The sequence below is a fragment of the Tetrao urogallus genome (genome assembly GCF_951394365.1).
Source record: "Tetrao urogallus genome assembly, chromosome: 5".
Taxonomy (NCBI): domain Eukaryota; kingdom Metazoa; phylum Chordata; class Aves; order Galliformes; family Phasianidae; genus Tetrao; species Tetrao urogallus.
The window spans coordinates 15,689,609-15,704,008 of NC_136818.1; the positions used below are offsets into that span (position 1 = coordinate 15,689,609).

The 14,400-nt window shown below is 37.3% G+C and overlaps 1 protein-coding gene across 1 annotated transcript; it reads left to right on the forward strand.

The window, feature by feature from the left end:
• Positions 1-491: 491 nt before the first annotated feature.
• On the forward strand, positions 492-10,690 carry BRDT (bromodomain testis associated; the record flags this gene model as incomplete). The annotated part of the gene is made up of 12 exons (XM_079536317.1): positions 492-683; positions 1,535-1,672; positions 2,353-2,479; positions 3,700-3,872; positions 4,996-5,367; positions 5,993-6,121; positions 6,311-6,499; positions 7,781-7,962; positions 8,036-8,328; positions 8,411-8,524; positions 9,566-9,697; positions 10,614-10,690. 12 exons carry the CDS (start codon positions 492-494, stop codon positions 10,688-10,690), a joined length of 2,118 nt encoding a protein of 705 aa, XP_079392443.1.
• Between the last annotated feature and the right edge of the window lie 3,710 nt (positions 10,691-14,400).

Below are 14,400 nucleotides of genomic sequence, written 5' to 3' on the forward strand. Positions count from 1 at the left end.
TCTGAGGTGAGTTTGGCAGAGATGCATGAAGAAGGTAATGCATAAGTGTTACTTTGTGCTAGATGAGACTTGTGTACTCTGTAAAGCTGATTCTTAGGTCAACCTTTTCTGTAAGACTCCATCTGTTGAGGTGAGGATGTAGAGAATGCCTTCCTAGACTTTGATCGATGAACCCCTGAGGCAGCTTATTCCCAGGGAAATCTTGTAGAACTCAGCAAGCCTTTTTTAATCCTTTTCAAATGTAACTATTCATAACTTAAAGAACTGAACGTGGTAATTCAACACATCCAACTGGATGCTGTAAAACAAGTATGTTTCTGTTAAATCATAACTGTGTGTCTGTAACTCTATCGCTGACAACTCACAAACAGAATACGAACACACCAAGTGGCAGTGGATCTAGATGTCTTTACTGAATAGCAATTTTCCTCCCTTCAGGTTAGATGTGTAATGAAGATCGTGGAACAAGTGGATGTATGTTCTTGCTGAAGATGTCTCTTCCAAGCCAGCGTCACTGTCTTATTACTAATCCTCCTCCACCAGAATACATAAACAGCAAAAATAGTGGGTGTCAAACAAACCAACTTCAGTACTTACAGAGAGTGGTCATGAAAGCCATGTGGCGACACAACTTTTCCTGGCCATTTCATCAACCTGTAGATGCAGCAGCACTGAATCTTCCTGTAAGGACTGTTTCAGAAATAGAGTATTATCCCATGAAGTATTGCAGTATTTGTGAATTAATATTAGAAATCTACTTTAGCATGATAACTGCTTTAATCATTTCCAAGTACAAGAAAACTATGGTTTCTCTTGCTGAGTAATACTGAGTGCTGCATCTTTGTTCACTTTCCTTTCTGAGACTGTTGCAAATCAATATTTCTTCAAGGAATAAAAATGCTTACATGGGCCTTATAGAGATTCCTGATTTTGGTAATCTGTGCTGTCTTTCTTCTAATTCCCCACTAATTGAACTGTGTTTCTTAATACTGGGTATAGTGTTTTTTCTTTTCTTTTTGACTATTTTTTTAAATGGGAAGTTGCTAACCTCTTTCTAAATACTTTGTGATGAAAAAGCAGATCTGATCCTAAAATAAATAGGCAAATCTGGATCCAATTTGATGATTGTGATTTTTGCCATGTACAAAATCACTAGCACATTCCTGCACTGAACACAAGGTCTTGTGACAAGAAGTCTTAATTTAGGTATCTTTATGCTCAAATACTGGATCACCCCAGCTTTTTCAGTCAAATGAAAACATCAATAATTGACACAGCATTCCAAGTATTTCAAATTACCTGGAAGGTACTGCTTTTAGCAAATGAGTAGAAAGGTGTTAACACCGTGGTTTCTCCAATTCTTTATTTTCCAAACTAGGTATTTTTACTTCTCTCATGCCTGAGATTAATTGTACGTAATGTGCCATGAAACATAATGCAGTTTTTTTCTCTTGCAATCTAATTTTTGTAATTGTGACAGAATCATCATGTCCTAATATTCAAGAGATTTGCTGTGATTCTTTGAAAAACACAGGATTACTACAGTATTATAAAGAAACCTATGGACCTGAGCACAATTAAAAAGCGTCTGGAACATAATTACTACACAAAAGCTGCAGAATGCATTGACGACTTCAAAACTATGTTCCTGAACTGCTACATATATAACAAGGTAAGTGAAACTAACACCTCTTATTGGTAATCAATTGTAATGAACGCCAACAAGTCTAAATTAGTGGATACTTCTATCTACCTATAGAACTTGTCAATGTTTTCAACATTTCTTGAAGCTAGTTCCATTTGAAATGGGAGAGAGCTTTGCTGCTAGGTTTAACTGAAGACAGAGGTGAGGCTTAACTTGCTGCTAACATCTGAATGCATAGTTATCATAACATGAGGGTTCTTCTGGCGAAACTTCAAGGTTTATTTTGCACAGCTTACAACACAGTGTAACAGCCAGACAAGTCCAAGGTTAGTTACTCTGAGGCATGCTTCTCTCCTTCATTAAGCTTAAGACAAACTAACTTAAGCTGAAGTGTGACTATCTCCTTGAGCTTTGGCAATGCTTAAGTATCTTTAAGCTTTCTTCAGATCATAGGAATGAATAAAGGAATTGCAGCCCCGCTCCCTTTTCCCTTTGCTATGGGAAGCATGTGATTGTACGAGCAAATAGGACAGGGCAGGGTGGGGGAAAGGGGCTATTAGATAGGGAACAGGGATGACTAGTGTCTCTCTGATACAGGCAACGTGTTGCTATCTGTTCAATGTAGACTACGGTTAGTTGAAAAAGTAGCACTTTATTACTGCAGCTTTTTCTCCTGCACTCTGAATGCTATCAACTATATTTTGCAGCCAGGTGATGACATTGTGTTTATGGCCCAAGAACTAGAAAAAGTGTTCATGCAGAAAATAGCACAAATGCCACCAGAAGAAATACTGATGCCCAACAAAAGAAAAAGAAAAGAAAAGCTGACAGAAGGTAATGGCTTTGTGCTGAATTGTTAACATTAAATAAAAGCTGGGAACAGAGAATCTTCTGTAACTTGTCACAACTCAGCACAGGAGTAGTTGGGATGCTCTCTATCTTTCCCAGAATATACTGGACCAGTAACACTACTGCAAAGCTTTGGCAGATTCAGTGCAGCTGTAATGTTGTAAAGGAACTTTCTACTGATGAAATGTATTTAAGACGAGGGAAAAAAACTCACCAGAATGAGAACTGACAACACCATCAGTAGTGCAATAGCATAGTTTTATATATGAAACAGTGCTCTTGACTGAATCATATGTCTTGCGGACAAGACATCTCAAACTAATGAGGAAATTACGTAGTAGATACTACAAATTACATTGGGAAGCCTAATTAAAATGGTCCAGGAGTTTAGCTTCAACTCATTACTCATCTTTGACCTCCTGTGTTGTCTTAATTGCTCTTGTAACCTGCTTCATTACCTTGAAAAATGTTTCATTTGAACAAAATTCTTCTTTCAACACTGCCAGACAAATATATTTATTAATAGAAGTGGACTATTTAGTGTGTTGAATTGTACATGCATCCCAATGGATGAATTTGGAGGCCTTCAAAGTAGTCTCCCACGTGGGCCTGGAACTGATGTCAGTTGCTGGATCTATGTTAGCTCTAATGAAAAGATGTTGTACCTTAATAGGAAGTAAGTGTTTGTTGAACAGGTATAAGCAGTTCCCAGAAATTTTGAGAAATGCATTGGAAACTGAGCAGGTCTTAAATTATGACAATTATACACTCATAAGTCAGTCTTTCTCATACTGAAGCTGTTTAAGACCACTTATATCCTTTACGTACACAAACATGCAACTTGTATGAATTTTGAAATGTTTTAAAGACTATAATTTCACGTGTATGCAGAATGATTTAGTATTTTCTCTGCAAGTACTTCTCTTTTCTTACAATATAGGGGGCTTAGCATGTTGTCTATTAAATCACTTCTCTGAGGTTAATCCGCAGTTTCCTTGATGCCAACTATCCATAACTTGACACAGTGCTCTAGCTGAGATAGAGGAGTTGAGTAGAGGATAAAAAACATTGCTCTATATATCAAAGCTTTTATTTGTATTTGTTACTCATATAGTTCGTGTGTGGAAGACGTATTATTTAAAACTGTCCACTATGATCAACTGCACTATTTAAGGCATAACTTAAGACTTTTTAAAAATAACCAGAACCTCAGCAGCCAAACAGTGGGACTTCATCTAAACAGAGAACAAGGCAGAAACAACCTGAAAGTGGTGAGCAGCCTACAGCAATAACTCAAGAGCTGCAGAACGCCACACCACCTCCTTTGTCTGCAGCTCAGCTGACTACTTTAATGCCAGCTGCCATCCCTATCACAAAAGTAAGTTACCTCAAATAACTTTTGGAATGAAAGGTATTGAAATCACTGCTCCAGGCATGAACAGCAAGACCAAAAAAGTCATGTTTATTGCAGGATCTCTTCAAAACTTCTATTGTGACAGAGGATAACAAGAGATCTAATATATATTTTAGGTCTCTGTTAAATAACTGGGCTACTATTATTTCTAGAAAGCATGCAGAAATTGGAATGACTGCTTGGTAGATGTTCATTTTTTTACAAATATCAATTGAAGATTGTTTTTCCTCAAAGTAAACTAAAAAGCTCATTCTCAAAGTGTATTTCCACACTTTTGCAAGTTTTGCCTTGATGAAGGAATTCTTTCTTTGTGATCCAGATAAAGGTTTTAGTATTGAAATAAGATTTTCCTAAGTTCTATTCAAAAACTTCTCATGTTTTCAATTAAAGTGCTTGAGTTCCCAAAATAGCATATTAGTTGAAACACTAACTAGCTGGGAAAGGTGTTCATAGCTCACAAAAGCATTTGTTAATTGCTGTATGAATTGTATGTGGATGTCTGACACTTCTGATCAAATGAACAGGCTTGTATTGGCTTAGCTTTCTTTATCCGTTTCCAACAAGGCACGTGTACTAGGTTCTCTTACAGTGTATATTTACATTTACTACAGATCTGAACACGAACGAGCAAAGCAAGTTCACCTCCTCTAGACCAAATACCACTTGGGGTTTAAAAAAATTATTGACATAAATCGTTCTGCCGGTTTAACATAAACTGCAGTAACTTTTTTTGCTTTCCATAGTAGTCACTTGAGTATTTCATAACCTATTGGTTTCTTTGAGTCTTCTCAATTGGCTAAAAGCTACCCACAACCTACTTCCCATTCTTTCCTTTAAACTTAAGAGTAAGCTTGATGTTGGCTCATAATGTCTTGCAGATTCTCAGTCTAAACTTGGGGAAATACTATGTTCTTTTGGTTTTGATACTTGTAGAATTCTTGACGCTTTTTTTTTTTTCTTTTTTTTTTTCTTTTTTTTTTTCTTTTTTTTTTCTTTTTTTTTTTTTTTTTTTTTGGTATGGTTTCAAAGCTGACCTCCCATTGTTCTGGATGTACATCTTTTAAACTTAAAGATTTCATTTTTCTAGACAAAAAAAGGTGTGAAAAGGAAGGCCGACACTACAACTCCTACTACTTCAATACTCACAACAAGCAGTGAATCTTCTGCAACATGTAATGAAAGAAAAACTGTTAAAACATGCAGAGATGAAAATGAATGTATGATACCAAAGAAGATTCTGAAGAAAGGCTTACCAGATTCTCAGCAATCACCTAGAGTTCTTAAAAAGATTCAGTTGTCAAAACAACTAAAATATTGTAATGAAATTCTTAAAGAAATGTTCTCAAAGAAACATTCAGCATATGCATGGCCTTTCTTAAAATCTGCAGATGTTGTATCCTTCTCACTTGGTGAGAAAAAAGGGATCACCAAATGTCCTGCAGATTTGGGAACCATTAAAGTAAGTATGTTTTAGAGGGGATTGGACAACTTCTTCACTTAAATAACTTGTGTAATCGTGTTGGATTTTAATAGCATTAGCTGAAAAAGTCAGGAAAGCTGCTTTTCATTTGAAAGAAATAGTTTGAGAGAACAGCTGCTCTGCTCACTAAAAAGCAACTGTTTACTGAAGTTCTTCAGAGCCTCGTGGTGACTATGTACATACAGGCTAATCCACAAGCTAATAGCAGTAGTGCTGAGAATTAGCTTGAACAAGCTAATAGCAGTAGTGCTGAGAATTACCTTTTTAATCAGGCTGCTAGTAAAGCATATTATGTCTCTTTCAGTCTGTGTGATGCTGTTGCTAGTGTTATACAAAACAAAATGTTTTATATTGCCTACTTCTGCTTCTGTCCAAACCCCTTCAACCCCTGTAGTGCCTAGAATCCTCAAGCACTGGATATTTGTGACACCTTTCACTTTTTCTGTGAAAATTAGCCCTCCTCCAGGTGGATACTGGTGGTCAGTAGCCTACAAATACTAGGCAGATCACTCTGGGACTGAGTTGGTTAGTCAATTTATACCAAGGCTATGGAGCCACTTTTAAAGTTAATGCCTAAACTTCTATTCACTTTCTTTCCCCCTAGAAAAAAATGGATAATTTTGAATATAGAGATATACAAGAATTTGCCACAGATGTTAGATTAATGTTCATGAATTGCTACAAACGTAATTCTCCAGACCATGAAGTGGTTGCCATGGCAAAAAAACTTCAGGTGAGTTATTACTGAAGTCAGATTTGAAATAGAAAAAGACTTGAGGATTTTCTTGGTCATTTAGGCCCTGATGTACCATCTGCAGTGATCAGCTCCTCCGATGTGTAGTTCTAGAAAACAAACAGGAGCTTCACAATGCTTTGAGAAATCTGAGATGTTTATTTGCTGTTCCTAAACAAAATCCTTTAGGATGTTTTTGAGACTCACTTTGCCAAAATTCCTGATGAACCAGCTACAAGTGTTCTTCTGCCACAGCATGCAAGAGAAATTACAAAAGCTTATTCCAGTGACAGCAGCAGTGATGACTCTTCAGAAGAAAAATCGTCTGAAGACTTTAAAAAGGAGAGAACAGTGTACCTTGCAAAACTTCAGGAGCAGGTAACTACTAGGAGTCAACATCGTGATTGTAATGTCTCTGCTAGTGCCCTTGCAATTGTTTATTCTAAGGCTTAGCACCAAGAATCAGTGTTTACAGGACTCTACAGTCACTTGGATTTTGAAAAACTAAACTTGATTCTGTTTGGAAGTACTTCCAAACATTAACAATCTGCAAGTGCCTCAGCAAATACAAACTGTTTCTATTGAAATGTCATCTAGTGCTCTTGCCTAGCATTTTTTTTAGATAAGACATGTCTTTTGAACAAAAATAAGACTGTTGCCATGATACCATGGATGACAGCATCCAGGTACTCCACACACAGAGTCATATGCTTCTGAATGGCATTTGCTTCATTTTATACGGCTAAAAAGCTCTCTTATGCTCAGTCTGTCAAGGTGTGTTAGCTCCTTTACATAGTCAGGAATATGCTTCTGAGACACATAAAAGCAAGTTATAAATTCTATGTTAGAAAGCTTAGTATAAAATAAAATAAAATTTTTTCAACTACTGCCAACAGCATGAATATCATGGCTGTGTCTTACTATCTAACAGTGTGATAGTTCTAATTTTTGCCTGACATAACAAGTCAAGCTGCTACTGTATCTATAATCCAGGGAGGGAGTAAGTTTTGGTTCTGCTAGTCAAATAAGGAACAACTTAGCGTTCATTTCTTCCCAGAGTAGGACATAAAACATGAGTTCACGAATACTGGCCTGAAGATAACTAATTCTACAAGACAGCCTTCACCACAGTTAAGTATTTCAGTGTGGTTGAAAACTATATTCTCAGTCTAATTCCTCTTTATAATCTATTAGAGGTTTAAATAAACTTCCTATAAAGCTATGTCAACATGTGATACAAAACAGCTAGCTGGGAATAAAGTACCTTGGGTTTGCAGATTGAAGATGCCCATGCCCAGCCCAGCTAGCTCAATGCAGTAATCACATAAAGCATTTACATGCTTCCCAAATGCCTGAAATTGAAGAAAAGCCGATGGACAGTACTACAGTGAATTTCTTATTTTGCTATTTAGTTTTCACAGTTTGTTGGAAGATGCATGCTCTTAGACAAGCCTGCAAAAAAAAAAAAAGTAGCTTTATTTTCTAAACATCTTGTCTGTGACTATTTTTATTTTTTTGAATAGACTAAGATGTTTAAAAAATAAGTCTTGTTTGGAGAGCAAACATTAATATCCATTATAAGCCAGAGATCTGATTTTTATATATAGAACCAGTTCACCATTCCTATTACATTACTTAAGACTCTTTTTCTTTTGATAGCTTAAAGCTGTTCACCAGCAGTTGCGGGCTTTGACCAGAGCATCCTTACCTAGATCAAAAAAGAAAAAAGAGAAGGCTAAGAAAGAAAAGGGGAAGAACAAGGAAAAAGCTAAAGCAAGCCTGATTCAAAAGAAGAAAGATCTAAAACACAAGAAATCTAAGAAAAAGCAGTCTTCAAACATGTAAGTGCGGGGGACTTGTGTGGGTGTAAAATTATTTTAAACTACAGTTACTGCAGTAAATTTCTTTTTGCAGTCAATCAAAGAAAACCATCCAGCAGGTCTTGTTGGCACATAAGTCAGAAGATGATGATGGTGCCAAGCCTATGACTTATGATGAGAAAAGGCAGTTGAGTTTGAACATAAATAAGCTGCCTGGAGATAAGCTTGGGAAAGTAGTCCATATAATACAATCAAGAGAACCATCACTGAGGAATTCTAGCCCTGATGAGATAGAAATAGACTTTGAAACTTTAAAGGCTTCAACACTCAGAGAATTAGAGAAATATGTGGCAACCTGTTTGAGGAAGAGACCAAGAAAGCAGCATGGTATGTAGAATAAGTTATGTTTCAGAAGAACAAACAGATCAATTCTCTGTTTTGCTGAGGTGTTAACTTCTATCTCACACAGCCAAAAAAGCAATGAAGTCAAAAGAGCAGCTTCTTTCTGAGAGGAAACAAGAACTGGAGAAGAGACTACTGGATGTCAATGGTCAGATAAATCCAAAGAAAGAGAACTACAAATGTAATGTGAATTTCATTTATTTGCAACAAAAATCTTTAAGTGGCAATTTGGCCTGTGTACTGTTATGTAAATGGAGACTTTCTTCAGAATATTTAAGGTCTTAGACTTCTCTTTGCTAGGTTTTAAGATTGCATTTGCTGCTGTGACACCACAGGAACAGGCAGCTACTTGTCCTGTATAAAACCTCTTCCTTATTTCTCCTATCTAATCCTTTAATAAAAGTAAAAATAACATTTTTCACTTTTGCAATAGAAGACATGACACAAACTTTACTAGCCCCATAACTGTCAGGCTATAGCTGATAGCCAACACTAAATAGAGAAAGCTAGTTGAATGACTTTAAAATATCCTAGAAATAAAAGCTACAAGAAGCAATAAAGTTATTAACATGATGTTGGGTGAAGATGGAGGAGGCAGGCTAGAAAATACTTTAAATTGGTATTTGGCTTCATTACAAGGGAGAACTGAAGCTAGCATTTAGCAAATGTGTGTCTAAGAAAATAGGTATATTGGTATAGGCTTCTTGTTTCCCAAGCTTCCACTGGAGAAACAACTTTGAGGGAAAGCTTTTTTGTCTGAACAAGATTGTAAACTAAGCTTAAGCTAACCCTGCGGATGTAAAACAGTCATATGGTGAGGAGGTGGCAAAAGATAATTATAGATTACACATAGTGTAGGAAAGAGGAGAACCAACTATAGCAAAGGCCTCAGTATGCAAACCTGGCAGCACTAATAAGCACAACCAGACTTAAGAGCAGGAAAAACTACGGTGGAAACCATGCTTGAATTGTGTCTTACAATAGCACATATCTTAACCTAGTTTAGGCTTGTAAGTTGTGTGTTTGCAGCTATTAATTGGCTATTTCATTTACCCAAGCTCACTGCCAATAAATCTCTGTTCTTGAATCTGCTGGAAAGATGATAGAGTAATGGTAGAAGACTAGCAGACATATGGGAAAACAGCCCTTATAAAGAAGATCCTAGGCTTGTAGATGGAGACCTACTGCAGGATGTTTCAAAGTCTTCCTTTTTATTCTGCAGTTGAAAGTAATGCTGAGTCCAGTATTAGACCAAGCCGACTGAGTGAAAGCAGCAACACTAGCAGCTCCTCGGACTCGAGCAGCAGCACTAGCAGTGCTTCCAGCTCCTCAGACAGCAGTGACTCTGAATCGGGTCAGAAAGCTTTCTTTTGTTTCTGTCTGGGCAGAATATCTGTCTTCCTAATTTGCACCTATTTCTCCAAATGCTTACCAAGGACTTAAATAATTCATACAGGTTTCTTCTATGTTGAGGACTCAATTCTAGTTGTTATTAAATGAATGTCTCAAAACTGAGTTAAAAATGAATAACGAAACAACAGTGAAGAACTGCAGAAACTAAAATCTGTTAGAAAGAAGTCTGTGTGTCTGACAGAGACCTGACCACCAGGCTACAGCTTACTTCTGTGGGTTTTTTCATTGCCTCTCTCTTTTCTTTTTCTTTTTTTTTAACTACTAATTGAAAGTTGAACTTATTTTCACTGTCTGGTCTGCAATACCAGAGAAGCGTTATCCTCTGGAGCGTTGTGGGTAAGGTTTTGTTCCTAAGCCTAGGGACAAAATGGCCAACAATGCTGGCTGGAGTGCCAAAATCTGCCGAGGTGCTTAAGATTTCTCACATTTGTTCGTGGTGTAGTGTGGTGCTGTAGCATCATGATGCTGGAATTACGCTTCTCTATGTGGAACACTTCTTATTCTTCCGGGGCAGAGTAGATCCTCCCCCACATTTGAGTGGTAGGCATCCGTATGAGGCAACAGTCTTAAGTTAGATGAATCCCACACATGCCCTTGAATGCAGAAAAGCAAATAGTGGAATCACGGAGGGTAGCAAAGATCTTGATCCTGCAGGGATTTGTATGTGTTTAATCTGGGAAAAGTTCCGTAAAACATCAAACTGAAGTATGCAAGATAAGACCATTCCTTTCCATGTGGAGTTTGGCTCTTTGGGTACACACCCATCTTATGACTTGTACGTGTAAATAATGCTACATATGCAGTGACTTTCTTTTTTTCCCATTCCTCTCTTTCTGCCCACCTCACTGAATTTACAGTTACAGAAACATGCTCAGAACAGAGTGGAATGAGGCAAAACTGCCTAACTTCTTTGGAACAACCTAAGGTAAACTGACTGTTGTGGATATAACTTTTCATCTCAGTAGTTAATTGGTACATCCAACAGTATTGGGAAGTGCACAAGATAAGCAGGAAATAATGAACATAGCTTGAATACTACTTGCTCTGTAGGACTGACTCAGCAATGTAAAATCTACTTAATAAAGGTATATTTTGCTTTTTTATGGAAGATGAGTGTAAAAACTTCTGAGATTTTTACACATTATGAATACTGGAAGTTCTCTGTTGGATGAAGGTGGGGAGAGGACAGAGAATGCTTCCTTCCTTCTATGCCACCCACCAAAAGTCCTTAATAAAACTTAATAATTGACAACAAAACACAAAGTGATGATCTGGTGGGCTTCTATCTATCAGTCCAAAGCAGGGGATTTTACTCCACCGGGATTTGTCAACTAAACTCTCATGAACGCCACACTACAAAAGGACTACTGCACCTGAAAAATGCTGTAAAGGGAGGGAGAGAATCAAACAGTTATTAAATTAAGATTTTTTTTGAGCATATTAATTAGTGCCTTCTCTTCCCAGAGAACATCACTGTGCTTACAGAGAATGTCCTACAATGCTGTTCTGCAAGTACAGCCCTCATCTGTTGCTAGTAGCTTGCAAAACCATGGATCACCTGAACCACAGCTGTTGTCTCCCATTGTGCTACAGAAGCTTAAGCCTTTACAGAGTAGATCTCTTAAATCAGCAGAACAAAATGCTAAGTCTCCCTCAGGTAACAACTTTATGGCAAGAATCATGGCTATTTGAGTGAACCTTGAAGAAAGAAAGGTGGTAGAATTGGTGTTCACACTGCTCAGTAAGCTTATCTTGAAGTTTTGGAAGTTATTGGGTGAGTAATAGCGAAGGTTTTTACATAGTATGGACTAATTAGGAGCATGGTACAAGCAAAAGTATGTCAAATGGGATATAGTTTGATTACTCTGGCGCTAAGACTGGGATAGAACACTATTAAAACAGAGAGGTTCATGCCTCCCTCCCTCAATGAAGAGAGCCAGCAACTGGAGGCAATGACGCCTTTATGAACCTAAAGTTACAGGAAGTACTTCAAGGCAGGAGTTAAATGCTTAACTTTTTGCCATCATTGTTCAAGTTAACATATGAAGTACTTATTAGCTGCGCTAGGCCTTCTGAACTGATCAGTTATCTAAACATATCAGCTGTAAGTCACTACGAAATGTGATTAAGAAATTGTTTTCTTTCTCTTCAATCAGAAGGTCTCAATTCAGACACTCCTCAGTTGTTTAGTAAAAGACAGCTGGTAGTTGATAATCTGAAAAAAAAAAAATTAAAACCTAATTAAAAAAAGTCATAGTGCAGCTAGGTAGTTTTGCAGTTGGTAGCTACAAAGTAGCTAGGTAGCCTCTGTAGTTGGCAAATCCACAGCTCTAAACAGTGAGATGCAGAACTGCAGTGTGTAGGTTCTGGGAAACCATTCACCTCTTCTTTCTCAGGTATGCTTGCAGGTGCATGTGCTTTGCAAGATACTTCAGTCAAGCAAATGCCTCAGACTGCTCGAAGGACAGATCAGCCTTTTGATATCCAGTGTACACAGGCTGTTCCAGAGGTGAATACATCTCTCCAATACATTATTTCAAATAACTATTTTAAGGCATATCTATTTCTTTAAATTAATGTAACACTCCAGTCTTGAGTCTGATGCGAAGAAAGCCACTTTAGAACAATAATAAAACATTTACCTAAAAGCCCACTAAATATGTGATTCTTATCCTTTAATAGGAACATGAATTCATTGGCCACAATATAAAAAGGAAGAGTTTGGCATTGACTGAAGTGCATCAACTTTATAATGCACTATAAGACTCACTTATTCTCATTTTCAGTGCTGAAGTTTAAATTCAGGTAGTCCTTGTAGTCATATATGTCAAAAGCTCACCTGTAAACCTACAGCTGTGCAGAGAGATGAACAATTCATACTGTGTGTTCTTGCTCTCTAGAAATATCAAGCTCCAGAAGCTTAACAAGAATCTAGAGGCTTTTTCTTTCTGTGAAATATTTAAGCACCATCTCCATGCTCTTGGAGAGCATGCTGCTTAGGAGGGCCTCTGCATAAAGAAGCTATTGATGTCATTGCCACAGCATGATCTCTTCTATCTTTGGATATTGAACTGTCTTTCTCAACATGGCTTTGAACACATTAATACATTATCATATAGAGAGAACTAACATGTTATCAGAGTATGTTTTGAAGTCTAATTTCTCTATTTCTCTTCTAGGTATCCAATACAACCTCCCCTGCTGATGATACTGATGGGACTAAAACTGAAAAAACATTAGTTAATCTAGATGAAGTTCAAAGCAAGGCCAGTGAGAGAGCCGCTGATTCAATATCTATTAGCCAAGAGCAGAGTATGTACTGCCATAATCAGAACCAATTGATTTGAAGGCTAGAAAGTTAAATGTCTATGAATCTGTCTTGAAGAAATAAAATGTTTAACACTTGTGCATGAATCAGTTGACAAAACACTTTCTTTTATTTGCTGTGTTTTTGGTGTGGGGTTGGTTTGTTGTTTTGTTTTGTTTTGTTTTGTTTTGTTTTGTTTTGTTTTGTTAAGGAAAAAAATGTTACAGGTCCTTTCTCGTTCTGCGCTAAAATACAGAAAGCAAAATGACTTAGTACTGACTTCAGAAAGTTAACTAAAGATAATTCAGTATTCCAGGAAGCTTGAGAGTGTTGATTGAACCTCCAGTCTGCACAGAATTCTGCTGGCCCTTGATTGTTTTCTGCTGATTCTCCAAGGAGGGGGGGGGAGCTCATTCCCTAAGAGCACTTTATGCTTTTTGTGTAACTATCTCCAGTTTTGTGATGAGGATCTGATAGTAAAGTGATGTCAAGTAACTGCAAATTTATCCCATGAGATTACAAGTAGGCAGGTCTCTGCATTCCACAGCAGAATGTGTCAGGCTTCATACATATTGCAAACTCAAGACTGCACGGTGAGGTACGGAGTGCCCTCACTTAAATCTGAGTGTTACTAGACACAATTACTTGGGTTTTGTTCCCTCTTCACCATTCCTTGCATATGATTGAACAGGGTGGGAACAAGCATTGGCAAAACCTAATTGAAATATCACAGATTAGTTCTTCAACTCTGGACAAAGGATAGTTCTTCTACTGTATTTAAAAAAAATAATAAGAAAGAATTTTAAAATGTGTAATAGGTGAATCAAATAGACATAACTTACTATATTCTGCCCTTTTGGAATTTAAATTCCTGTCCTGTGTACCACATATAGCGCCAGGATTGTGATTGTTTCTATACATTGAAGGGTTGGGAAAGCAAGCAGGAATGAATGAAGCTTACTGCTTCATGCTCACAGGGTTAGCAGGGGGATGCAAGCATAGCCAAAACTATTGTCTACTGCTTAGCCTTTAGTCTTCTTAAATTTTGACTCTTATCTTTCATTTAATTTGTCCTACTATCTCTCCTTCCCTTCCTCGTTCAATTCTGCATGTGCAGACAGCTTTGGGGGAAGGAGAGGGGGAGGAATACAGGAATTATTTCGTGATTAAACTGCCTTTGAGTATGTGTGAGCTTCAGCATTTAATTTTGAGAGGAACTATCTGACCTCTTCAGTAACAGTGGTGTTTGACTGTTCCTGCAATAATATGTGTTCCAGACATTCTTAGTGTTGAAGAAAAACTTTTTTGTTAATAACTTCTTCTGTAGAAAACTTGAG